This window comes from Homarus americanus, unplaced genomic scaffold (genome assembly GCF_018991925.1).
Source record: "Homarus americanus isolate GMGI-L3 unplaced genomic scaffold, GMGI_Hamer_2.0 scaffold9977, whole genome shotgun sequence".
NCBI classification, from domain to species: domain Eukaryota; kingdom Metazoa; phylum Arthropoda; class Malacostraca; order Decapoda; family Nephropidae; genus Homarus; species Homarus americanus.
This window is the reverse complement of record NW_024742410.1, coordinates 1-26,118: the sequence shown is the minus strand read 5'-3', so window position 1 is coordinate 26,118 and position 26,118 is coordinate 1. Positions and strand designations below refer to the sequence as shown.

The following is a 26,118-nucleotide window of genomic DNA, read 5'->3' as shown; positions in this document are numbered from 1 at the left end:
ATGTAGTGAAACTATAAAAGTTGTGGAACAATGTACACAATACTTTAATGTGGATTAGAAATAAAGAAGATATACTGCTGTAACGGGCCGAGTTTTTCATAATTTACCATCCAGATATTCTTTTCTGTTATTATTCTTCAATTCTTTAGTTATGAGTATACTTTAGATTCTTCTACAAGTCATTCTCTTCTCAGTTATGTATGTTCTTTATCTTAAACTTTCATGATGTATATATTTAATAATTTCTATGCGGTGCCGTTAGTTCCACAATGTACATACCTGTCTTATCTTTCTTTTCTTGTACTTTCCAAGCCTTTCATTTCGTTCATATATATTATATTCTCAGTTTCAATGTTCTTACCTTTCGGGAGTATACTCTGTTTTATGTCTATTCTTATACATGGGTTAGTCTGGGGAACCATGTCACTCTTAGTACAACTCTTTTTATACTTACACAGGGTAGCTGCCACCACCCAGACTTTTCATTATAAAACATAACTCATGAAAGGGTTTTGGGTAGTGTGGTAGATGTATAGGCACGTAAGTAAGTATTATTTTCTGGGAACCAATGTTAGGAGGAGTAGAGTGGTGATACTCGTAGATTACTAATTCAATATGTATTAACACAGTTAGTGGAGAAGATGCATCTTAAATTCACTGAGGCTAAACAGAACCACAATTAACTTATTAAGTCATCAAACACTTCAAGAACTTATTACCTCATTCACCACCTCCAAATACTTATTATACCATTAAACAACTCCAAGTACTTAAACCATTCAACAACTATTACTCATTACTTCATTCGACAACTGTTGTCTTATTTCTTTGACAAGTAAGATTTAGAAATGACTACACACTGTCAATAACACTGGACCCGCAGGTCTTACTTTAACAAGGAACAAATTTCCTCCTCAATTCTTGGTTATAACTTCATACTCTCAGGTATCCTTTCGTGGCTCTACCGACGAATACATAACACACTGGACAACTCCACAATTATAGTAACATACAATACCTCCTGTTAGTTCGCAAGGAACAACCTGGTACCTTGAACTCTCATTCAGTGGTTCAATACTTAACCTGGGATGACTATATTTCTGCTAGTCATCCCTAAGCATGGATATTAATACGGCTCCATACATATAACCAAGAACAGTAGGTAGACCATGATCATACGACGGAGTCAGTGGGCCAAAGTTGTTTACAGGCTCGCGCGCTAGCTCGGAGCGCCTGGCCCGGGAAAGGTTGACTACCCCCGCAACAGCGTCTGGAGACGTGAAGGAAAAATCACAGAAGGAGTGAATATTTAACTTAACTATACAAAACATACGTCTGGCACCGGTTCAGACGATAGCTAGATCTCTACTTTACTTGACTCAATTGGCACGGAAGGTACTATGTTAAAACATGAACACTGATATTCACAAAAATGACTAAGTTAAACTGAGTTAAGATGGCGGCGTGGAACACACGTGAACATACCTGGAGAAGTGGAGGAGAAATCACAGAAGGAGTGATTTCTCCTCGCGCGCCTGCATATATACGGGCCTGAGGGCATATTCCGACTAGAAAGACTAATTTTACTAACAATAGGCCCTCTATTCACAGTAGTCATTGGACACCTAGCTGTGACCGTCAGTGTCACAGATGAGGCTAATTTTCTACATCTATATTTATGATTTAATCAGAGATTGAGTTTGTCAGTAAAGAGGTGAAATGGAATTATATATGCGTTCGCAACTCTATTGGCCTGACCGCAAACCACATCCCAGGTCAGACGGCCGTTAAGTCTTGGAGAATTTTGAGTTTGACAGGAACTGTTCAGGAGATTAATCACTTTCTTAAATAGACAACTGACACTAACTAAACTATAAACATCAGATTCTCTGATGTCGGGGCGACAAAATAACATAACTTCAGTAGCGATCAGAAACTCATGGGTATCCCCACGGACGACATAAAATACGCCACTCTCGCTGGCAAACTCAACACTCGCTTACTTGACACGTCTTACTAACAATAAGGACAGTTGAAGCGTTCAACACCACTCACAATGGATCTTGAATGTTCCAACTGTAAACAGACATATCTAAGTTGACTCAAAACAAGGGTGTTCTCTCTCACATTCAAATTCATTTTATAGAGAGGTTGGTTTCAGTAAGTCAGAGAATATGGGATAACTGAAGGATTTCTGACGAGTTCGGAGCGTCTGCCAGTCCCAGCCTGTGCAGACAACTGTAGTAAGACCCAGATATCAGCACAGTGGCATATATTTTTTTGTTACTTTTGGACTTTGTCATTTTTGGGGGATAGAGCGTCTGGTCCTACCGCCCGATCCCTCTGAGCAAAGTTTTTCAAGTTTGCGCATGCGCAGTGTGATAGTGTGACGTCATTACCACTCCACCTGACTGCAGTGTTGCCAACGTGCCCTATGCCCGCCGTTAAACGCTCCCGTTCGTTGGAAACGGCGGCAGTAGGTGACAGTGATGCTGACGACTTTCTTCTTGAAGACACGTCAAAGAAGAAGCAGAAACCTCAGAAGTCAGGGTCTCCAGCAGGGGCCACGGCTCCCCCTTGCACCCCTTCTGGGGCTGTAGAGGGTGGACTCCTGTCATCGGGGTCCCCAAGTGAGCCTACATGTGGCTCAATGACCGACCCTCCGCCGACGATGGACATAGGGGATTCCCTTTGTCTCCCTGCCCCGTCGCGCCTTCGTCGTCTCGCCTTCCCTCGGGACTTGCCTCTGAGCACACGGACGACCTGGTTCTTCCGTCACTGCTCTCCACTTCAGGACTCAACACTTCGCCTCCGCCGAGGTCCCACAGCCGTGATAGTCACCACACAAATGGACGAGACGGTACGCCTGCTCACTCAGGTGGGCTTTCCTGCTCCCCAGGGGGAGGTGATGCTGAAGTTCACCATCATCACCCCAGAAACTCGTCGTACCAAGGTAATGGTTCGCCACGTACCCTGGGAGATCCCTATCGACGATCTTCGCCCTCTTCTCCCACAACTACTGGACATGGAACGCCGCATCAACCCGGTCTCCAAACGTCCATCCAACGAACTCATCGGCTGGTGGGTGGGCCCCCTCCCCCCGAAGGTGAATGTAGGACCAATTCACAACTGTCCTCTCGACCGATTTATCGGAACCCCGAAAATCTGTGGTCGTTGCCAATCGTGGAAACACCGCACCTGGGAGTGCACGAGGATGGTCGCCTGCGGTTTCTGTGCAGGTCCTCACGACACAGTGGAATGCAAATCGAAAATTCAGAACAAAATCCCAGTTATTCCACGGTGCGTCAATTGCCATGGCAGTCACCACGCCTGGAATGCCAATTGCCCACAGCGTCCTGGCACTCGCCCGGGGAAAACTTACCTTGTACCACCGCCCTCGTCTCTGACGAAGCCCCTGTCAACCAAACCTCAATCCTATCCACCACCGCCTCTTCCATCCACCAAGGATTTCCCATTGATCTCCTCTCCTCTACCACCCCCTCCATCACCCCTACCACCCATCCTTTCTCCCCTCCCTCCCTCTCCCTACCGTTCTTGGAACAAGGTCGTTGCCGGCCCTGCCACACAGTCACCACCATCTCCTGCCCACCCGGACCCCCGCTGTCTCTCACCAGCACCACCACCTCTTACTCAACTGAACCCTCACCGTCCCTCTCCGTCGCTACCACCGCCACATGCCCAGTCGGGCCCTCGGCAATCCTCGCCGCCACCTCCAGCTCATGCACAGGTACACCAAGTTGGTTCTATGGAAACAATCACTCTCCGTCTGGATCGCCACTCCAAGCAAATCAACCTTCTCTCAGCCCAACTCGACTTGTTTGTGAAAACAATTGCGACATTGCAGAAGCAACAACAACTCATTCTGGACACCCTGACCCAACAGGGGCGCGCTTTGCAAGCCCTGATGACCCGCCTCCTTCCATCTCCCGAGATGGAGGATCCATCCCTCGCTCTCCCACTCCTCCCTCTCCATTTCTCTCAACAGAATTTGGTACCTCCTCTGGAGCCCTGTCTAGTCCCTCCGACTCATCTCACACCGGAGGCCGTTCCCTCCTCTTCTTACAATGGAACATCCAGGGACTTAGACCTCGCCGGACAGACCTCGCCCAGTTTGTGCTCTCCCATCAAGTAGATGTTGCTCTACTTCAGGAAACCATCACAGACGATGTTACTCCACTCCGCCTCTCTGGCTATTCTGTTTACACCCTGCCTCGGTACCGTGGGCAGGCTCGTGGCCTCCTCACCCTTGTGCGTAACACCATTCCATCTGTTCGTCTCCCTTCACCTGACTCACATGGACCCCCGTCTGAATTACTTTCTGTCTCCCTTACTCTTGGTGACCGGACCCTTCGTGTAGTCAATGTTCATTTCAAGAGTGATTCTCTGGACCCCCAGGTTCTTCACGACCTCCATGATGGGGTTCCCACTATTGTTCTTGGCGACTTTAATGCCCGCCATCCCACTCTTACTCCGGATCATCCCACTCCATGTACCCTTAATGGATCACATCTCTCACAGTTTCTTAATGGGGATGATGATGTTCGCTTTCTTTGTCCTGACGATCCTACTCGCCTCCCCCATAGTTTCCTTGATGTTGGCTTACTATTGAACGGTCATACTTCCTTTCATCCTACCGTCTGCACCGAGCCTGCTCTGTATAGTGACCATCTTGCCGTTACTACCCATCTCAGGCTCTCCTTCTCTGCCCCGACATCAACTCCTTATCGATCCCCTCGCCTTCGTCTCACACAAGATGCTGTTCCTTCCTTTACCCAATACCTTTCTACCTGGGCGGATTCCTATGTTGTCCCTCAGTCCCTTGACTCTTACAGCGCTGATTTTGTTGATGCCGTGTATGACTCTGTCAATCGCGCTACCCCTCCACGCCCTCCCCGTCACCCCAGAAGTGCCACCAACTACTGGTATCGTATCCCTGCCATGAGACATCTCCGGCAGGTAACCCGTGATCTCCACTCTGCCATACGGAGGTCTCGGTCTCCAGAGGACTGGGAAGACTTCAAAAATTGGTGCTCCTTTGCAACTCAGGAGCGCCGTCGGATACGTGAGGCGGACTGGCTATCCTTCACGGGGTCTCTATCGTTCCAGTCGTCACCCTCTTATGTATGGAATCGGATTAATGCTATACGGGGTACTCGACGGAGGCCTCCTCCCCACCCTGACCCCGCCTCCCTTGCCTGCTCTTTAATGGAGGACTGGGCACGAGCTTCCTCCCCTGAGGCACTTCCAGATCCAATGCAGGAGGCAGTGCAGGCCCGCATCGATGCGTCTGAGCCTGTTGTTCGTGCTGCTCTTACCTCCCCTGCCCCCACTGATCATCCCATCACACAGTTCGAGCTTGACAGTGCTCGTCGCTCTAGAAAAGACACCTCTCCTGGGGATGATCAGATAACCTACTCCGTCCTCAACGCCTGTACTAATATTCCTAACGGCCCCTTGCTTGCTCTCTACAATATGTCTTATGAACATGGGGTTCTCCCGTCCAACTGGAAAAATGCCACTATTATCCCCATCCCTAAGCCGGGAGATCCTGGGAAATATCGACCCATTAGTCTTACCTCCTGTGTTTGCAAGATGATGGAGAGGGTACTCCATCGTCGCCTTCTTCACACCATAGGCGGCTTCCACAACTCCCTCAATGGTTTCATTCAACATCGCAGCACAGCACACTCCATTGCTTCCTTTTATTGCAATCAGACTGCCCGCGTCTCCGTCTTCCTTGATATCAAGGGAGCCTTTGATACGGCTCAGCCTGCCCTCATTTTAGCTGAACTTGCACGGTTAGGTGTTAAAGGGAGACTTCTACAATGGATCGCCTCTTACCTCACTGGACGTCAGGCCCGGGTTCGCGTTGAAGGCTCTATGTCTCCTGTTCAAGAAATGAACCTCGGCACCCCTCAAGGTGGAGTCCTGAGTCCCACCTTGTTTAACACTCTCATGCACTCCATTGCATCACTCCCGTGGCCGACAGAAGTTGTCCACTCAGGATATGCCGACGATGTCCTCCTCCAAGCCCCTGACTACCTCAGCATGCAGGAAGCCCTTGATCTGGTCTCCAGAGAGTGTGATTCACTTGGTTTCCTTCTTTCAACTGCGAAAACAAAAGCCATGTGGCACGGTCGTGTTGTACCTCCACCCCTTTTCTTATCAGGAACGCCCTTGGACTGGGTTAATGAGACAAAATACCTGGGTGTGTATGTAACTCGCACACGTTGTCAGATCCCTGAAGTCCGCTATCTTCGAGACATATGTTTTCGGCGTCTCGCTCCCCTCTCTACCATGTGCAGGGGTTCCCTTGGTGCCAGCATCCCTGTACTTCTCACCATGTACAAGTCTTTTGTCCGTTCCTGTGTCGACTACGCCGCCCCTGCCCTCGTCAACATTAGTCGGACTGCTGTCAACCGTCTCGAAGTTATCCAGAGGAAAGCTGCTCGTATCATCCTTGGGGCTCCTCAGTGGACACGCTCTACTTCTCTATATAACGAACTTGGTCTTTCCCCCTTACAGGATCGTGTCCAGGAGTTTTACCTAAAAACTGCCGTCTCCATTCTACGGGATCCTAGGGGCAACTATGTCCAAACCAACTTGACTACTGCTGTTCGAGACCGACCTCCATCTAGAAGACAGTGGCGAGGGTCACTCATCCGAGCCCTTCAGGAACACGACCTCCTGCCTGATATTGTTGTCACCCCTGCTGTTGGTTCGTCTCCTTCTCCCTGGCTGGATTTTCAACCTGAAGTGATTGCCCTCGGTGGACCGCTCCCGAAATCCCAGGTGAACCCTGTTATTCTCTGCAAATACCACCTCTCCAGGATCGCTCACTGGTCCCCAGGTAGGGTCGTCCTCTACACTGATGGTTCTGTTGACCCCGCTACAGGTAGGGCCGGGGCTGGTGTCTACATCTCCCGTCCTCATGCCCCTGAGCCTATCAAACTGTCTCTCAGAGTTTCTGACGGGGCATCCTCCACTCAGGCTGAACTAATAGCCCTCCTTGCTGCCCTTCTCGCTGAGGAAGAAGCAGATGGTTTCTGCCCCTTGCTTGTCTGCTGCGATTCCAGGTCTGCTCTCGACGGGATCGCATTTGGATCTGGGGAAAATAAGGACCTCATCCTCCGAATACGAGGGTTAACATCCACACTTCAGGATGAAGGCCGTCCTGTGACATTCCTATGGATACCTAGTCATGTCGGTATCTTGGGGAATGAGGCAGCAGATGACCTTGCCAAGACTGGCTGCAACAAGGCCACACCTGACTACGTTGTTCCTCGAACACTCTTACAGATTAGGACCCAAATCCGCCGCAAACAGAGAGAAGCTCGGGAAGCAGCCATCCCCCTGGACTCCCCGCCCACATGGTACGATGTCCTCCGTAAACTTCCTGACTTCTCATACGTCTACGGGAAAGGGTCGCGGAAGGGGGACGTGATTGCTGCCCGTATCATCATTGGGTATGACTTTGCTTGGGAGATTGGTATCCCCACATCCCCTGAGCAACGCTCTTGTGCGTTATGCAGAAGACCCGACAGCCGCACCCTTATTCACTACCTCCTAAGATGTCCCCACACACAACGCTTCCGTGACGCCTGCTGGACCACCACTCCACGACCCCCTGACGGAGACACGATGATCCTCCCAATACTGGCCAGATATTTTGTAAATAATATTAATTATGTGTTAAAGGAACATCCTTCCTTCCTTAGGCTTTAGTAAGCCCCTTTATAATATTTATACTGTATATACTTTTCACACTTGCCAGATGATTCTGGTGTCATTGTACAGGGGTACCTAGTGACAGCACTAGGATCCCGCTTCCTCTATCAAGGAATAAACAATTGAAATTGAATTGAATTGATAACTGAAGACTGAGGTGTCTTGAAGTGATGAGAAAACGGACTCCTCAGATGGAGGACTCAAAATAAAAGCAGAGGTACATGTTTTGTGGGCTATTGAGCGTAATATGAATCATTTGATTTTGGCGTTAACTGACGTGTATGACCGTGGTCGTTACACTACAATAAACTATAAAATAATAACAATGAAGTGCTGGTTGTGTATTTGTGGGAACTGAACGTGTGTGTGTGTGTGTGTAGGCGGTAGGCTATGACTACGTTGCCGTCTCACGACTTCAGCCATTGAGTTTATTGTTACATGTAATGAAACTATAAAAGTTGTTGAAAATCATTACAATACTCTAATATGGCTTAGAAATAAAAGAAAATATAATAAAAAGCAAGAAAATGAAGAGCATGGGTGTGTATGTGCAAGAACTAAACGTGTGTGGAGGTGGTTATAGCCAAGGCCTTGGATATAACTACATGACCGACTCACTATCCTCGTATACAGTAGTTACTTTCTTCTTTTTTTATGGGTTTATCCCACCAGGGCAAAGGATAATGATCCACATTAGGGGCTGAGGGCGAAAATATAATAATAAGGTAAGGACACTCAACTGATGAGTGCCCTTTGAGATGGTTATACACTTCAATTCAGTCCCTTGCCCGTCTGTAGGCAATTGCAGGCGTTCTAATCTCTTTGGGTAGCTGAGGTGCCGAAGTGCCGGCATCAGTCTAGTGGCCTTCTGAACATTTTCAATCAACGAACAATCCCTAACATATCTCAGGGACCAGGCAGGGTGACAGTGCTCCAGGCTGGGAAGCACCTCGCTCTTGAAGATCATTACAAGGGACGGACATGGACCGTCTAGATATCTGTACAACCTTCTTGTAAGACTTAATAATTCAGTTGCTTGAGTCACGTTTGTTTACATTTAACAAGCTAGCCTCTTACCGCTGTTCAGAGCCCTAAATATTGTTTTATTATTTTCAGTATCTACTAATTTCTCAAAAAATATAGATATTTTCGAAATTAGAATATAAAACGGTTAATATATAAGACTAATCCGTGGGCGAGTTACTTTTAATACTGTTTATTTTCTTATATTATTTTCATCAGTGAGTTCTGATATGATAATCATTTATTGTGCAAATTTTTCATTTCATAGATAATTAGGCGCCTAGGTGCCCACTAGTTTGTCTTCCGGGCAGTCCATATAAAGGAACTTGGCTTGAAAATGCCAAGATTCAGCCCAGTGTTTTGATTTTATTTATTACATTTTTTTTAAACAAATGTCTTTTACACAGACATATTGTGAAATAGAACTGGGTATGAGCCCCAAGTGTGTTGTTGACTGGAAACATTTTTGCAGTGAGGTGTGTATGCACTGGATAGAAAACCTGGAACCTATTGGCAGCCCAAATAGAATAGTAGAAATTGACGAAAATAAGTTTTGAAAGAGGAAATTCTAACGTGGCCACTTAGTGAAGGGTGTCTGGGTTTTTGGCGGCACCGTGGATGGGACGCATGTTTGTTATGCCAGCTGAAAAGAGATGCCAACACCCTAGTTCCTCCTTGCCAGAAATTTATCAAGTAAGGCATCACTATCTACAGTGAAGCAGGCTCGAACTTGGGGTCCTTGGGTTATAACCACCAAACTGTAAACCACAGCAAAAACTTTGTTGACCCTGTTACTACAGTGCACACTAACACTGTAGAATGGCTGTGGAAGGATATAAAGTCCTGGCTTCTGAGGGCTGGCAACAGGGATTACCACTACAAGCACTACTTTGCACACTACCTGTTCTGCCACATTCATCGAGATCACGGCACAGTCCTTCATCACTTCCTCAATGCCGCGACTCGAGGTTTCCCACCATCACAGTAAATCACTCCCCTCCCTGGTGGATATCCATTTTTTAACACATTTGCACAGACTACAACAGTGTCCACTATAAAATAACAGTGAAAATCCTGCGTTTTTATAATAATTTTCGATCAATTTCGGCCACGGGAAAGTTGTAAATAATTATCTTAATTTAATCCAAGTTAGTGAGTATCAAAGCGAATGCAAATTAAAATTGTAATCGAAATGTTTGAATATAAGATGAAACATAAATAGAAATAAGAATGTGAATAAGAACCAAAGTGTTTTTAATGAAGCATTAAAAAATAGTCAACTAAACAATACTAAACCGTTCTTTATGAAGTCAAACCCTCCAGGTGCGTCAATGGGAGGTCACTAATAAAATAATAGGTTTTAAGGGATATATTTCTTGAGGTATTGAGGTTGCAAAAAAAAAAAGTACAACAATATAGAGGAAGCACGACAACTTACTGAGGTTGGTACGATAGTGCTGGAGGAAGAACCTTGTTTGTTTACATCAGCTGAATGGTTGAAGGAACAAGTCCAGTCGCCCCAAGGTAATTTTAATAGTAATACAATTATTTTATATTGATTTTGCCCAATACAATATTAATATTAAAATAATAAGAGAGTGTAAAGGCAATGAATTGTGATTTTAGCCTTATGTACTAATCTAATGACTGTGACTGCCAACCAGTCCACCTGATCCCAGTGACGCACAGCAACAAGTTGTGAGTCAGCTGTATAACCATACAGAAAATTTCGACAGCAAAGCTTTATGAAGAAGCTTAGGATAGCCACACTGCATGAAATTTAATGTTAATATATTTTTTTATTAAAGGATTTATTTTTTATTAATTTTTTGTTATTAACATTGTCAGCTTACTACTCATTGGGGCAGTAAGGCTGTGCTTTGTTAACATCTTCATTGTCCAGTGTCACTACAGGAGGAAACTGGAGTACCCAGATAAATATGTGATGTATGGTGGTAACTCAATGTATCCCAACCTGGTCACAAAACCCAAGATCTATATCCAACCTAAATTTCTTTGGGGGGAGGAGTCACAGTGCATAACACACTACTCACATCCGACCCAGGGAATGAACCTGTGGCACAGTGGTGAGAGATAAAGTTACTGATTTATTCACTGTAGATTAGTATTTGGCTAATGTAAGATTTAACACATGGCCTTGATTTAAGGGTGACAATAGGTTCTAACAATGAAGAATTTAATTCCAAGTCGATTTTCCTCCATCGTCTTTTTTGTGTACATTCTTATTTTTGGAGACAGAGCAGTTTTTGGCTCATTTAAAATTGGTATTAGTTTAGGTTAGAAAATTCATGTATCTTGAAATATAGTTGTCATTAGGTTAGGTTCTTTTAGGTTTATGAATGATTACCAAAATATAGATTGCTTCATGGACAGTGTACCTCCAACTGCGTGTTGCAACTCGTCAAGATCACCTGTTTATTCTCAACCACGTCTTAAGATGCCCACCTGGTGTTGGTGCTTGGGCTCCATCATGCATTCAGGTACTGTATAGTATACATTGGTGTAACTAATTTATGATATTTGAAGTTGATAACACTTAATTTTTATCTGGAATTAAATACTAAAGGCTGAAAATATAGGTCAAACAACCAAATCAGGTCTGAGTTCTTATTACAGTTTTATTTTCAACTTAAGAATAATTACCCTTTACCCCTCACTCATTTTAGAATTACAAACTGGTATTTCCATATAAACAAATAAGAAGAAACAATGTCTGAGCTAAACTTAGCATTTATTCTAATCTTATACTGTATTGTTGTTGTGCAGTAATTTCTAAAGGGTGTTTCACTGGCTAGGGTCTTTGAACATTCATCAAGTCTTAATTTTTATATCGGATAAGAACTTTTGAAATTTTTAAAAGGCCTTTGTTTTGGATTTGTTTTGGATGCTTGCTTTTATGTGTTTGTAAAATAAAGTGGAAGATTGTATCTCGGGTTCTAGAGACTGCTAAGCATACCAGACTTGTTAATATATCTTGAAAGCCTGGAAAATTGGATTTAGGGCTTTATATACACTATACTGTACTTTATTTTAACAAATGTCATAATTGTTGCGACATTCACTCTTTGTGCCATCATTTAAATAAATGTCAGAATTGTTGCGACATTCACTCTTTGTGCCATCATTTAAATATAAATTTAATTTTATTATTGAATACAAGTTTATTAATACAGGTTGTACCTCTCTAGTCCGGCAACCTCGGGACCTGACCGGTGCCGTACCATGGAAATTGCCGGACCATGGAAATTCACCCTTTTGTGCTTATGCTTGGAAGCACTAGCACCACTTTCTCTGCATCATGGTCTCTTTGAAGACATATTGAAGGGTTAAATGTCGTATAGTAACTTCTCAAATTTCGCGAGTTTTTAATTCTTAACGTATTTTATTGGAACAAAAAAATAAATGAATAAACAATTTGGACAGCGGAAACTTGAATTTCAACGGGTTTGAACGGCCCACTAACTTGCAGACGACGTGCATAATCATGTAAACAGCGTCATTTCTCTTCTGTACAAAAGATTCATTATTGTTTATTACTGAATGTCTTTTTTATTTAATTAATGTTTGTGTGCAAAATGAGCAATACAATTCATTAATAATACGTAGAATATTAAAACACACGAGGAAATGACACAGCATTGTTTTCGTTGATTACAAAGCCAGTGACTGACTAGTTCTACATATAAAACTGAAGAAAATAAGACCTTGGTTGTAGCTGTAGTAAAATTAATATGGTTGTTTTAAGTAATGTTATTTAATGTTAATAAATGGAACAATAGAAGTAGCTAACGATAATGGTAAAGAAAAAAGAGAGATCGCGTATGTAAGTGCGCATGCGCACACGTGAAAACATATCATCATTACTTTACATAAGAATATGAAAGCAACACTTATTTACTGTTCATATATATTTTAATTAATGTTTCTGAATTTGTTTTTATTGAATTAATGTATGTGTGTGCAAAATTAACAATACAATTTATTAATAATACGTGGAATATTAGAGGAGACGAGACGGCTGCCGGCATTGTTTATGTTAAAGCTTACGAAATCAGTGACTGATTGGTTCTACATATAAAACTGAAGAAAATAAGACCATGATTTTAGCTGTAGTAAAATTAATGTAAAAAAAATAATATGGTTGTTTGAAGTACCTGTAATGTTATTTAATGTTAATAAATGGAACAATATACTGTAAGTAGCTAACCATTAATGGTAAAAAAAAAAGTGAGACTGCGCGTATGTAAGTGCGCATATGTGAAAACATATCGTCATTACTCTACATAAGAATATGAAAGCAACACTTATTTACTGCTCATATATATTGAAGGGTTAAATGTTGTACTCTGTACAGTGACCCCTCGTTTAACGAACGCCTCGGTTAACGAAATTTCGGTTAACAAACTGCCTTCCATAAGGATCTTCAATTCGGTTAACGAATTTCTTACGAACCGACCTCAACATGTTTTTGCTTGCACTGACCGGGCAACCAGCTTTAGTATCAGTCCGCCAATACATTAATCGGTTCTAGGACTTAAATTCCTTACTATTTTAGTAAATATCAAGAAGTTTATACTATTCAATAATTTTAAAAGTTTAATATTCAATTTTTTAGTCATTTTAACAATTATTGAACATAATTGAAGGTAAAGTGACTAGTTTAATGCGCGGCATCCAGCCTCTTAAACACAGCAAACAGGCGTTAGACTCTCTCTGTTTTCACTGGAGGTAACATCTTGCTTGAGACTCTCTTCAACTAAACGCTTTTTTCTGTGTTTCCAAGCAAATTATTGGTCATTTTGAAATATATTTTACATATTGACAATATATAATGCAGTGCAGTGTTGATTTAAAGAAAATAATCTTGAATTACACCAAGAGAGCTAAAATTTTATGGGTGAAATGGCGCCATGGGGTGACTTCTCTTCCACCCCAATGCCTTCTCTTCTTCCTTCTCCTCCACCCCCATTCTAAATCCCATCATCATCATCCAGGAGCCTTCTACATACACACCTCAAAGTAAGTGAACTTTTCTACCATTTTTGTTGAATTTAGGAAATTTTCGGTGAGCTGGAACCAATTACCCAAAAACCCATTGAAACGATGGTTTCGGTTAACGAACGACCTTCTGGAATGGATTGAGTTCGTTAACCGAGGGGTCACTGTATAGACAAGCAGAGAGAGCGAGAGAGAGAGCAGCCGAACTGCCGGATGTAAACAAACCTTAATTTCCCGCGGCTGTTTTTTTTTTTTTTTTAAGGGGATTAGCCCACCCGGGCATAGGTCACTGACCCACATTGGGGCCTGAGGGGCAAAAATTGAATAGTCCTGTAATAATAATTCAGATAAGTTAAAAAAAAAAGAGCTGCCTATCTACCTATTGGACAAACTAAAATCGTACCGGACCACGGGAGTTTCCGGACCACAGAATGCCAGACTAGAGAGGTACAACCTGTACAGTACAGGATATTGGTACAGGGTTAAAATTTTCTGTGATTATTAATTTGTAATGTATAACATTCATTGGCTTTACTGTACAGGTATATACTGTATACTGTAAAATCATTTTTTATGTATATTAACCCAGTATTGTATGTTATTCCCTATCTTATGACTGAGATACAGTGTTAGGAAGATAAAAAATGTATTGTAATTTATTATACTGTATTTTTGATAGATTGGAGGACCATGGGAACAAGATGGCATTGATGGGGGAGTTTGTGGTGGAATGTTAGGGTGCTGGCCACTAGACCATGCCCTCACTGTGCTCTCTACTATACTCAACCCAGTTAAAGCCAGGGAAGATTTTCTTCATCATCTTAAAGAAACTGCATTGCCTAGTCAAGTTGATGAAGATAAGAACCTTAGTGAAGATAAAAATGATAATGTCTGGGTGGTGGTTGACAGTTCTGGGGAGGACGAGGAAGACCCTGCTCAGCTGTGGGCCCGCTTCAATGAAAATGATGTTGTTCAGGTAGATAATCATTGAAGTTGATGAAAAGTGTTTTACACATGTCTGTACTTTCTTATCCATACCATCATTCCCATTAGTATCAGGTGGATAAATTGCATTTATCATATGTTGAGCAGTTGTGCCTTTGGGACCCACTTTCACTTTTTCACCTAAATTAATTTAGTGTAACAGTGAACATGAGAACTTCTGCAGTCACAAATAAACCAGAGAGATGTATCTATTAATTTTCATTTGTTAATGACTGGTTTATTTACTAATCTAAAAAATTTACGTATATTGAACATCAGTCACTAGGATATATATTTTTTTTTCTCCTTTTTATGTTTGTGACAATTGAAAATTTATTTTTCATTCATTTTTCCAAGTGTGCAAAGTGTTCTCACTGTACTGTAGTATAGTATCTCTAATCAGCCTTAACACCTGAAATCATTGACCCTCAAGGATTTATTTATTAAGTACAGTAGGCAAATCAATTCTGGTCAGTTAACCTCACTTCCACAAGCCTTTAACCTTCAGCATTACTGTGTGAATCCTCCCCAATCTATCAACCACTGCAGTGTTTGTGACTTTTCATAGCAACACTTTTCTCCTTCTGCCTCTCCTCTCTAATAATTTCTTTGCCACTCATGAATTACTTGTTTTCCTTCATTCTTTTTCTTTCCTTTGCTTTTAATATTCAGTGTTGTGCGGAATACTTTTATCTACTGCCTTACTTTGACCACTTGTAAAAAAAATAGCTTAGTTTAGTACCCACACAGATGTACTTCTACACACAAATTTTGTGGCTTTCTGTGTATGAAGCATCATGTTTTATCTGATGTACTTCATATTCTCCAGATGATTAGTTTTGTTGATGTTTTACACTGCTTTCCAGTTATGATTTAGATTTCAAATTAATATTTAAAGGTTCCTGGTTAAAGAAAGAATTCATAATTTTTGCATCTTACAGCATCTTTCACTCTTATATAATGGGCTTTCAGATCTTAAACCAAGTGCCCTTCAAAGAAATCTTCCAGCACATATTATTGATCAAGGAAGAGGATGGATCACTCAACTATGATGTGTCTTGCACAAGTCACCAGGGCTTTATGAAGCTGTTTGCATTTGCTACTCATCTTTTACAGCTTTTTCGTACAGGACTGGCAACATATTCTCAGGTTAGTCTAATAATTAGTTGGCAGATTATTGCAACCCTTGGATGGTAATACTAATATTTATATCTATTAAACCAGTGAAGGAAAATTTCCATAATTCCCCTCAAAAATGGAAAAGCTGCACCGGTCCAATTGTGTGGCCACTAAAACCCCAGACTTGACTAAGTGGGGCGGGCGGGTCATGAAGGACATGGTTTATACTATGTACCCACAGTCCATGAATTGTTACAAGATTGCATTACTAATGCTGCACAATTTAATTTGACCCCTCCAGATATAAATAGAAGGAGAAGGTAGACATGTTTAGTACTGTACTGTATTAACCCTTTGACTTTGATCATGTGTGCCCTGGAGGGACCCCCCAGATGACTGAATTTTGTAATTTCCAATAATGAAAAGGATAATAACACTTGTTCATTGTTGCTAGTACAGAATCATGAATATTATAAATAAAATGATACTTTTACAGTAAAATCCCCATAACTTGGCACATATGGTGCTGAGGCCTTGCTGAGTACTGTAATCAAATTTGCTGACTTGATAATTAACCTATGCAGGGTGATTCAGCAAAGAGTGCATTAAATTGGAGGATGAAATCCTTGGATAATTCTAAACCACAATGTCTATGGTAAAATGTCAGATTCTGCTTATGCCCACGTGTTCATGACAGGTGTGAGTAAATTAAACATAGTCCAGGCATTCTGGAATGGGTCAGACAATCAATGGTACAACATGTACAGGCCTGCATTGAGGCAGAAGGGAGCAACTTTGAACATTTCCTTTAAGTTGTAACAAAGATGGGTCACACTATAGAGATCTGGGAATAAATGATTACAAAAACCTAGGGAGTTTCACTTCAAATTCACTCTCATTAATACAACATTAAATGTATTGTAACATGGAAACTATGCAGAATCTGACATTTTACCATAGAGACATTGTGGTTTAGAATTATCCAAGGATTTCATCCTCAAATTTAATGTACTCTTTGCTGAATCACCCTGTATATTGTATATACTTTTCTGCAATATCTACTAGGTTAGATATCGTGGTGCAACCAAACGCATATGTCGCCTTCTTCGACACACTGTGGAGTACATCACTGACCACTGGCAAAGCTTCCTTTCTTTGCACCAGTACTCATTGAGCCACAGCACTGCCATGTCTCAGGCAGTAGCTCATTTGGAATCTTTACAGGTTAGCTATTGTGTTGTGTTTAATTTGTTATAGATAATAAGGTATTAGTGAATATGCATTTCTGTACCATATACTGTTACCATACTATAGTTAAACTATAGTACAGTGGCCCCTCGGTTAACGAACTCAATCCGTTCCAGAAGGTCGTTCGCTAACCGAAACGTTCGTTAACCGAAACCATTGTTTCAATGGGTTTTTGGGTAATTGGTTCCAGCTCACCGAAAATTTCCTAACTTCAACAAAAATGGCGGAAAAATTTACTTACTTTGAGGTGTGTATGTAGAAGGCTCCTGGATGATGGTGATGATGTGCATTTGAAGTGGGAGGTGCAGGAGGAGAAGGGAGAAGAGAAGGAAGTGGAGGTGGAGGAGAAGCATTTTACTGCTTCTTGGAAGGTGAGTCACCTTCCATGAAAATGTCAGGAACCTCTGGACTGACAGATTCTCCACCATGAACATCCTCTCTCCTTCTTGAAGTGGAAGGCTGAGGGCTAGCATCTTGTTCCCTCTGCCTTTTACTGAAGAAAGTGTCAATTGTGGTCTGTGGGGCATCTGTCCTCCTCACCATTAACTTATGTTTAAAGAAGGAGACCACTGAGTCCTCAACATGACACAAAGTTAGTTCAGTTTTTTCCACTTCTGGGTGCTTTGAAGCCAGTTCCCTGAACTTCTCCCAGTGGTAAATCACATCTTTCAACTGTTTAGCTGACATATGGTCATCACTTTCAATTTCCTCCTCACCACTGTCAGCCTCTACCCGTAACATCTCATCCAGTTCCTTCAAGTCATTAGGAGTAAGTTCCTCCTCATGAGACATCACAAGCTCTTCCACATCCTTCTCCTCCACTTCAAGACCCAATGACTGACCAATGGACACAATCTCCTGGTCCAACTCTGTGTCATCCTCAAATCCCTCAAAATCATGGACTACTGATGGCCACAGTGCTTTCCATGAAGAATTGAGGGTTCTATTGGAGACTTCTTGCCATGATGACACAATCAATTTTACAGCCTCCAGGACGTTGAATTGTGTCTTCCAGAACTGTTTCAGTGTTAGTTCAGGATCAATGGAAGTTGCCTGATGACACCTCCTAAACATTTTCTTCATGTACAACTTCTTGAAGTTGCTGATCACATTCTGGTCCATTGGCTGTATGAGTGATGTAGTGTTTGGAGGCAAAAACAACACTTTCACAAAGTCAAATTTATACTCCAAATTTCTGGCAAGGTCAGGGTCATGACCAGGAGCATTATCCATGAGGAGAAGAGCCTTTAAAGGAAGTTTATTGGTGGTTAGGTAGCTCTTGACAGAGGGGCAAAACACATCAACAGCCCATTCATTAAAGAACTGTCTTGTCACCCATGCCTTACGGTTGGACTTCCAATAAACTCCAAGCATTGTTCTTACCACTTTCTGTTGCTTGAACACCCTGGGGTTTTCAGAGTGGTAGACAAGCATAGGCTTCAGTCGGAAATCCCCTGAAGCATTGGCACCAAGCAATAGAGTGAGACGGTCTTTCATGGGTTTATGCCCAGGTAAAGAGGCTTCATCCTTGGTGATGAATGTTCTTTTGGGCATCTTTTTCCAGAACAGCCCAGTTTCGTCAACATTGAACACTTGCTGTGGAAGATAATTTTCTTCTTCCATCAGTTTTTTAAATTCAATTAAAAACTTTGCTGCCCCTTCTTTATCAGCACTAGCAGCTTCACCATGCCTAACAACACTTAAAATGTCACTTCTTTTCTTAAATTTTTCGAACCAGCCTTTGCTAGCCCGAAAATCTTCAAATTCTGTTCCTGAAGAACCAGGTTGATCTGTCTTTAAATGTTCATAAATCTCCCTGGCTCTTTCACAAATGAAATCACCAGAAACTGAATCACCTTTCATCTGTTTTTCCCTAATCCAGATGATAAGTAACCTCTCAGTTTCTACGATTAGGGATCTACTTTTAAACACTCTTGTAGATTTGTCTCTCACGTTCACTTCCTTAAATTTGTCTTTTTGTGCAAGAATTGTCGACACAGTTGATGCCGACATGCCATATTCTTTGCATAGCGCATTTGATTTAATACCTTGTTCGTGTTTTTTTATTATTTCCTGCTTTATTTGGATTGAAATCACTTTTCTTGATCTCTTAGGCCCCATGCTGGATTCAAACAATGGCAACACGTATTTTTCAAAGTTAAACTAGCTGTAAATAAAGAATATTTTCTTTAAAGTAACACTGCACTGCACTATATATTGTCAATATGTAAAATAATTTTCAAAATGACCAATAATTTGCTTGGAAACACAGAAAAAAAGCGTTTAGTTGAAGAGAGTCTCAAGCAAGATGTTACCTCCAGTGAAAACAGAGAGAGACTGACGCCTGTTTGCTGTGTTAAGAGGCTGGATGCCGCGCATTAAACTAGTCACTTTACCTTCAATTTTGTTCAATAATTGTTAAAATGACTAAAAAATTGAATATTAAACTTTTAAAATTATTGAATAGTATAAACTTCTTGATATTTACAAAAATAGTAAGGAATTTAAGCCCTAGAACCGATTAATGTATTGGCGGACTGATACTAAAGCTGGTTGCCCGGTCAGTGCAAGCAAAAACATGTTGAGGTCGGTTCGTAAGAAGTTCGTTAAGCGAAATTTTTTTCGTTAAACGAATTGAAGATCCTTATGGAAGGCAGTTCGTTAATCGAAATTACGTTAACCGAGGTGTTCGTTAAACGAGGGGTCACTGTACTGTATACAGTTGTAAAATAACTTCTTTAGTAATGCTTAGAGTTTCTAGTCAACTATACTTTGGTATTACAGTAACAAGTCTCTAAATAATATAAGCTGTGATATATACTTTAAGTCTCCCCCAAGTAGTTAGATTTTGATTGAGTGTCAGATACTGCAGTGTGAGTTTAACCCAATAATGTATAATTAGGTTTTCCAGTCACACACCACTGTGCAAAATAAAACTTAGTGAAAATATTTTTCTCCAACACAATTTTCACACTTATGAAATTAAGACAGCATGCAAACATTTAACAAAGAAATAGTTTAGCCATGCTGTGGTAATGAAGTTGAGCATCTTGGGCCAATCAGCTGAGTGAGAGTTATGGGACAGGAGGTTTATAATGTGAAATTTTATGTATGGTTTGTAAAAGCCACTGGGCTAGAGTGAAAATACACTAACACTCTTGTTTTTTGCACACAATACTCATACTTTATTTACAAATTACCTCTGTACTTTTTCATAGAGTAGTAATTCCTATAACTGGGTGCCACACATAACCATACATCACATTCTTCACACCAAACACTGACCATCTCTCTCTCATATACATACATACATACATACATACATACATTGTAACAGTTCATTGGTTTAATGGCACAGAGCCCAAGAAGTCTACCCTGAGCCTGTGTTTCTCGTCGTGCTTACCCTGTGGAAGTTAGAGTACAGTACCATACTTTTTTGGGATCTGGAATTTTCTTTGTTTTGTTTTTTTATTCCCCATCTTTCCCAGGTATAATGTATACAAGTATTATATGAGTTGAGGACTGTTATGACAACTAAAAAAAAAAATGTATGATACTATTTTACAGTTTTTCTCACATGTTCCACTGCGTTTAGTTGACAACCACTTTTATCAATCAACCTCTTGTTTTCACTATACAGAGCAATCCAAAATAGCTTCAGGTCATTTAGTCCTGCTTATCACTGTTTTGTATATGAGCCTTGTGAACTACAGCCAGCATGATAATTTGCCACTTGTCATGCCAGTTGATTGCAAATACTTTACCAGACTTTTGGTATTCAAAATACAGTACTCACACTGGGTGGTAGTACAGTAAATTATTTTTTTGTCTTTTTTCCATTTTTTCTGACAGTTCCACATATTTCAGTGTTCTGTATATGCATGAATCTAGACACATAAGTAAGGGTTACTTTACCAGTTATCAGTTCTCCTTACCTATTTATGGGGGATTACAGTTTTTTCATTATGGCCTTTAACACCCCCAATGGGTTTTTTTAAGATGTCAATGTCATATTGAGCACACTGCCTGTTTCACAGTCACATAATACAGGTATGGGACTGTTTGTCCAGGGTCCCGGTATCCAGAATACTTTAATAACGGCTATGTTCTGGAACAAATTACTTAAAATGAGTGCCAAAAGTGATCCTTGGTCCAAATAAGGATATTTAAAACCTTTCATTAACTGTGAGCTACCCCGGTATATGTTATGGTATACTTATTTTTCAACTCATAACTTCCGGTAGATATGTGTAACTTTCTTAATTTTCTTTATTTGGTTACATACACACTCAATCTTACATATAGAAAGTGAAAAAAATTATCATAAAGTATAAATTATTTTTCAACTCGTGTTTTCAAGTAGATACACATAATTTTCTTTCTTTTTTTTTACCACTTTCACACGCACACACAATCTTACAAATAGAAAATGTAAAAATAAATAATTAAAATAAATAATTATCATAAGGAATAAAATTTTACTTCGGTGAAGCCGTGTGGTGAGTGTGTGAAGAGGTCGAAGGATCTGGGCCAGAGCACCGATGTTAAGGCGAGTATTAGGGACAACTGCTACACATTGTGTACACTAACATGTATCATTTTTGCTCTCTTTATGCTTTCATTATTATTGAACTATTTATATCCTCTTGTTATTGATGTTTATATGCCTACAATTTTCAGTTTTAATGTTAGTGTACAGTTAAAAGCTACTTTTAGGTGAGAATCTAATGATCTGAACAGAGTCTTCACAGTCAGTTACAAAGAGTTTACTGAACATTTTGTACATTTTATGCCTGGTGCTCCAAATTCCATAAAAAAGCTATTTGGCGACCCCCAGATCCCAAGCATGCCAGATAAATGGTCCCATACCTGTACATATATTTTTATACCAGGGCTTCTTCAATAAGATGTACTGCTTGAAGTCAGGTCTTACCTTGAATATCACTAAACTTTCATCAATTACCTCCTTATGAAAGGGGGTAAAAGAAGTTTCCATACATCTCCACGATCATATTGATATTGAAACAGTTTATTTAGCCAGAAAAATATAGATACTTCCCTAACTTTCTTAGTTGATCATTTTCAGTGTTATTGTTATCTACAAAGTGTATGAGGTGTAGAAACTAGAGAAATCACTCCTTATTCATAAATTTACCAAATCAATGATGCAATGTTTCTTTATGAGAGGCAGCAATAACTATAGTACAAAAAGCACTACATACATTTCCTGAATACTGCATACAAGTATGTGTCTACTCAATGATGTACACGAGATGGGTGTAAACTCATTATGTTTTGTAACATATTCATAGTACTGTACTGCATCTATTTGTCTCTGTCTCAATATGGGATAACACTTTATTATAAAAAGAAAGCCTCAAAATAATCAAGTTTGCTAACATCTTCATTATGAGACTACTCATCAGTCACACCAGTAATTCTTCTGTCAAAGTCATGAATGTCTGGCTGAAAGTCTCTCTCATTAGTCCTTCGGACAAAGGGATGACATATGGCATCACAAGGCAGCTTACCCTCTTGCTCCATCATGCTCCTCATGCTCCTTACATCATCATCTCCTCTTTCATCACCTGCACTCAAGATATCCCAGTCTTGTTCAGAGATAGAGGAAATGGATTCATCGTCAGATGCATTAACCATCGGCACAAATTTGGAAGGGATAGCAAGGGTGATGTGCAAGATAACAGCTTGGTTCTTCCTACCACCATGTGATACACACACTTTTGGATTAATCACACCTTCTTCATCACTACTGCTTGGATAATCTTCTTGCAGCTTGTTTCATGGGGCACTTTCTTCCTTTTAATAATCTTACGCCCGGCACCAGTGGCAGCTCATCCATAGGCGCTGCGGAGCTATAGTCCCCCACTGTCAGTTGTTGCCAGGCATATGATTCATTGACACATGAAGCTGAATTATACACTAACATCCAATATTTCATAAAGAATTAGTTTGAATGTTGTTTTCATGACATACTAACTATATTTTAATTAAAAAAGATCAAAATTCAAGTGACACTCATGGTAACTGCACGTTTCATTTCCATCTGGCACTGGCATTGTATGGTTCACTTGTAGTTGCAGTATGTGCAGCCCCAGTGACTGATGTGTTTTGTGTGGAGTTGGGTCATGTACTTTTGGTAAAGTTACCTTCACCATCTACAGTCAACATATTCAGAAATTAAGCATATGATGATTCTAATAACAACAAAATTGACAGTGGCAAAAGCAGAAAAGTGCTTTTCAACCTTAAAGAGAATTAAACCATTTTTGCCCAATACCATGGTGAATGACAGATTGTCTGCCTTAGCAGTGTTATCCATTGAAAGTAACATGATAACAGAAATGAAGGACTTTAATGAAAAATTAATGAACCGTCACATGTATTTTATTTGCAAATAATATCCTAGGAATCCAGGGGCAACATCAACTCATACATACTGTATACGGTACACCTGAGGTAATCCAAATATATGACATTTTCTGCTGTAGTTATGGTGAAACTTGCAGTCCCTCTAATATATTTTACCATGAACTGCCACTGCCTGGTACCACCGCTACTGCAGGAAGTGGATGGTGTCAGATCACAAGGCTGCGATGTATGTCTACTGTCCATCATATGATGTTTGTATTAGTTATAAGCTTTCCATCATATGATGTATGTCGCAGTTGTAGGGTTCGGTAAGAAAATATGGATACAGTACTTTAAAAATATGTCCAGTAATGTTTCTTTGTTGCAGGTGGAATATGACCAGTTGTTTGAAAAGGCTGTAGAGACAATATTCAGCAGTCCCCGTTCAGGAGCTTGGCAGTTCTTAGCCGTCATCCCCTACAGTAGTGTCTCCCTCTCCCAGTGAGTGACGTTCACCTCATTCCATGATGATGTGTTCCAACTTTTTACGCTGTTTTATTATATAATGACTCTCCTGAGTCATAGTGATGTACGAAATGTCAATATCAATATTTGTTTAATATAATTCCATATACTGTTCATGTTTTGATGTATTATACATCTTTACTATTTATTGTAGTCAGAAATGTATCCTTATACTGTTCATAAAGTGATGTAGATGGAAACAAAATTTACATACTGTATTATAAAGTTAAGTACACATACTATGAGTCTCACTCTATCTCTATATCTCTCACTCTCCCTTTATCTCATTCTCTCCTTATATCTCTCTCAATTACTACCCATGCTGTATGTCTCTCACTGTTGCCCTGTATCTCACATTCCTTATATCTCACCCTCTCCTTATTTCTCTCACTAGCTCCCTATATCTCACTCTCTCCCTATATCTCACTCTCTTCCTATATATCTCACTTTCTCACTGTATATTATTCACTATCTCCCTATACTGTATATCCGTCTCTCATAAAAAATAATTAATGTAATGGAAACCTCATAAAAATGGTCTTATACAACTCTTGCACTGTTCCTCAGGTTGTGGAAAATAGTCTACAAACTTCACATAGGTATGAGAGATGAGTCCGTCTCTACCACCAGTAAGGAGAGTGAGGGGGACAAGAGTAATCAGGAGTGGGCAGATTTAGTGACTCACGCAGATACCCGTGGTCAGTTTCATGACTACCTTGTAAATATGGAAGAAAATTAATCCTTTTACCTCCTCTCCGCGCTGGCAAACATGACTGCAGCTCGTGAACCATCAGAAAAGGACTTTATTCGGGTACATCACTGGTGTTCTTTTATTTTATTTATGACTTACTGGAATTATGTTGATTATCTGGCAAGCCTTGGACTGGAAACAAACTGGATTTGGGAATTTTCTGAATTTTGGATATCCTATAATAGGCATAAACTCTACATAAAATGTTACATGAATTATTGGCAAATATACAGAACTGCAGAAGGTTATCATGTGATCGCCACTTCGCCAGAATAAAATTCAGTAGGGTCTCATCTGGCATGGATTTGATTATAAACAATTAAATAAATACTAAGTGATTAATTATTTACTGAAAGATGAGAGATTTTATTGTACAGTATATGGCCCTGGCCCTGTGCATGCTACCTGCGCATTTCTCAAGCAGTGGTTCCAGCTGCCAGGTCCCCTTGGCTAGAACCTTGGTTTGTTTACATTGATGAGGATGAGAAATTGCTTGACTTTTAGTTGTTTTTAAAAAAAAAAAATTTCTATTTACACTTTACTACACGGTGCCACCTAACTATAAACAGTCTGCTAGTGTTGCTGCAGTGAAGAAACCATGTAGGGTAATGACATTAGCTGAGAAAATTATTTATGACAAACTCTAGCATCCCTCAGTTGCCAGTACAGCAAAATAAGCTATCCATGTGCCTTATTTGTGTGAGAGAAAAAGGTTGGTGCTAAACTAAAGGCACTCTTGCTTTGAAAAGATTGAGGCATTACTAAGTGTGCAGATCACTGATCAAATTAAAATAAAAGCTCTGTTGTTGGTGGCATACCCATACAGCAAAGAGCATGTGGTTGCCAGTGAAGGTTTATTTTTCATTGGTGAATGCAACCTTCTGTACAGTGTTATCCGAGTATTTCAGTATCTACAAACACATTACAAATAAACTTTAGCACATACATATTTATGTGTAATTTCTACAAAAAGTATCTGCAAAATGTTTTGCTAGACAATGTGACACAATGGACGAAGGATTCTGACAACCTTACTGAGACAACAGGAGTCGCAGTGTTTATTTTGACATCCAGATACTTTCTGTAGTGAGTGTACTATCATGGACAAAAGTTCGCTCCCTCCCAAAATGAAGCAGTATCGACCCCATATGAGAAAAAACAGCACACCCGCACCAGATGACAGTCAAGGTAAATCAGTTCGGAGACTCATTCTGGTGACTCGGTTTCACCACAGGGAGCGAACTTTTGTCCACGATAGTACATGTATACGCTATACATATGCAGTCCAATATATATTCACGCTTGAAACTAGGTTAGATTTTTTTTTCAAC

General features: G+C 40.6%; 1 protein-coding gene across 1 annotated transcript; it reads left to right on the top strand.

Moving 5' to 3' along the window:
- Window positions 1-10,244: 10,244 nt before the first annotated feature.
- On the top strand, window positions 10,245-25,125 carry LOC121876907 (ectopic P granules protein 5 homolog). Its single transcript, XM_042382478.1, has 7 exons — window positions 10,245-10,296; window positions 11,167-11,273; window positions 14,471-14,767; window positions 15,748-15,924; window positions 16,960-17,118; window positions 23,900-24,012; window positions 24,604-25,125. The coding sequence occupies exons 3-7, from the start codon at window positions 14,522-14,524 to the stop codon at window positions 24,773-24,775; spliced, it is 867 nt and encodes a 288-aa protein (XP_042238412.1). The 5' UTR covers window positions 10,245-10,296; window positions 11,167-11,273; window positions 14,471-14,521; the 3' UTR covers window positions 24,776-25,125.
- The last annotated feature ends 993 nt before the right edge of the window (window positions 25,126-26,118 follow it).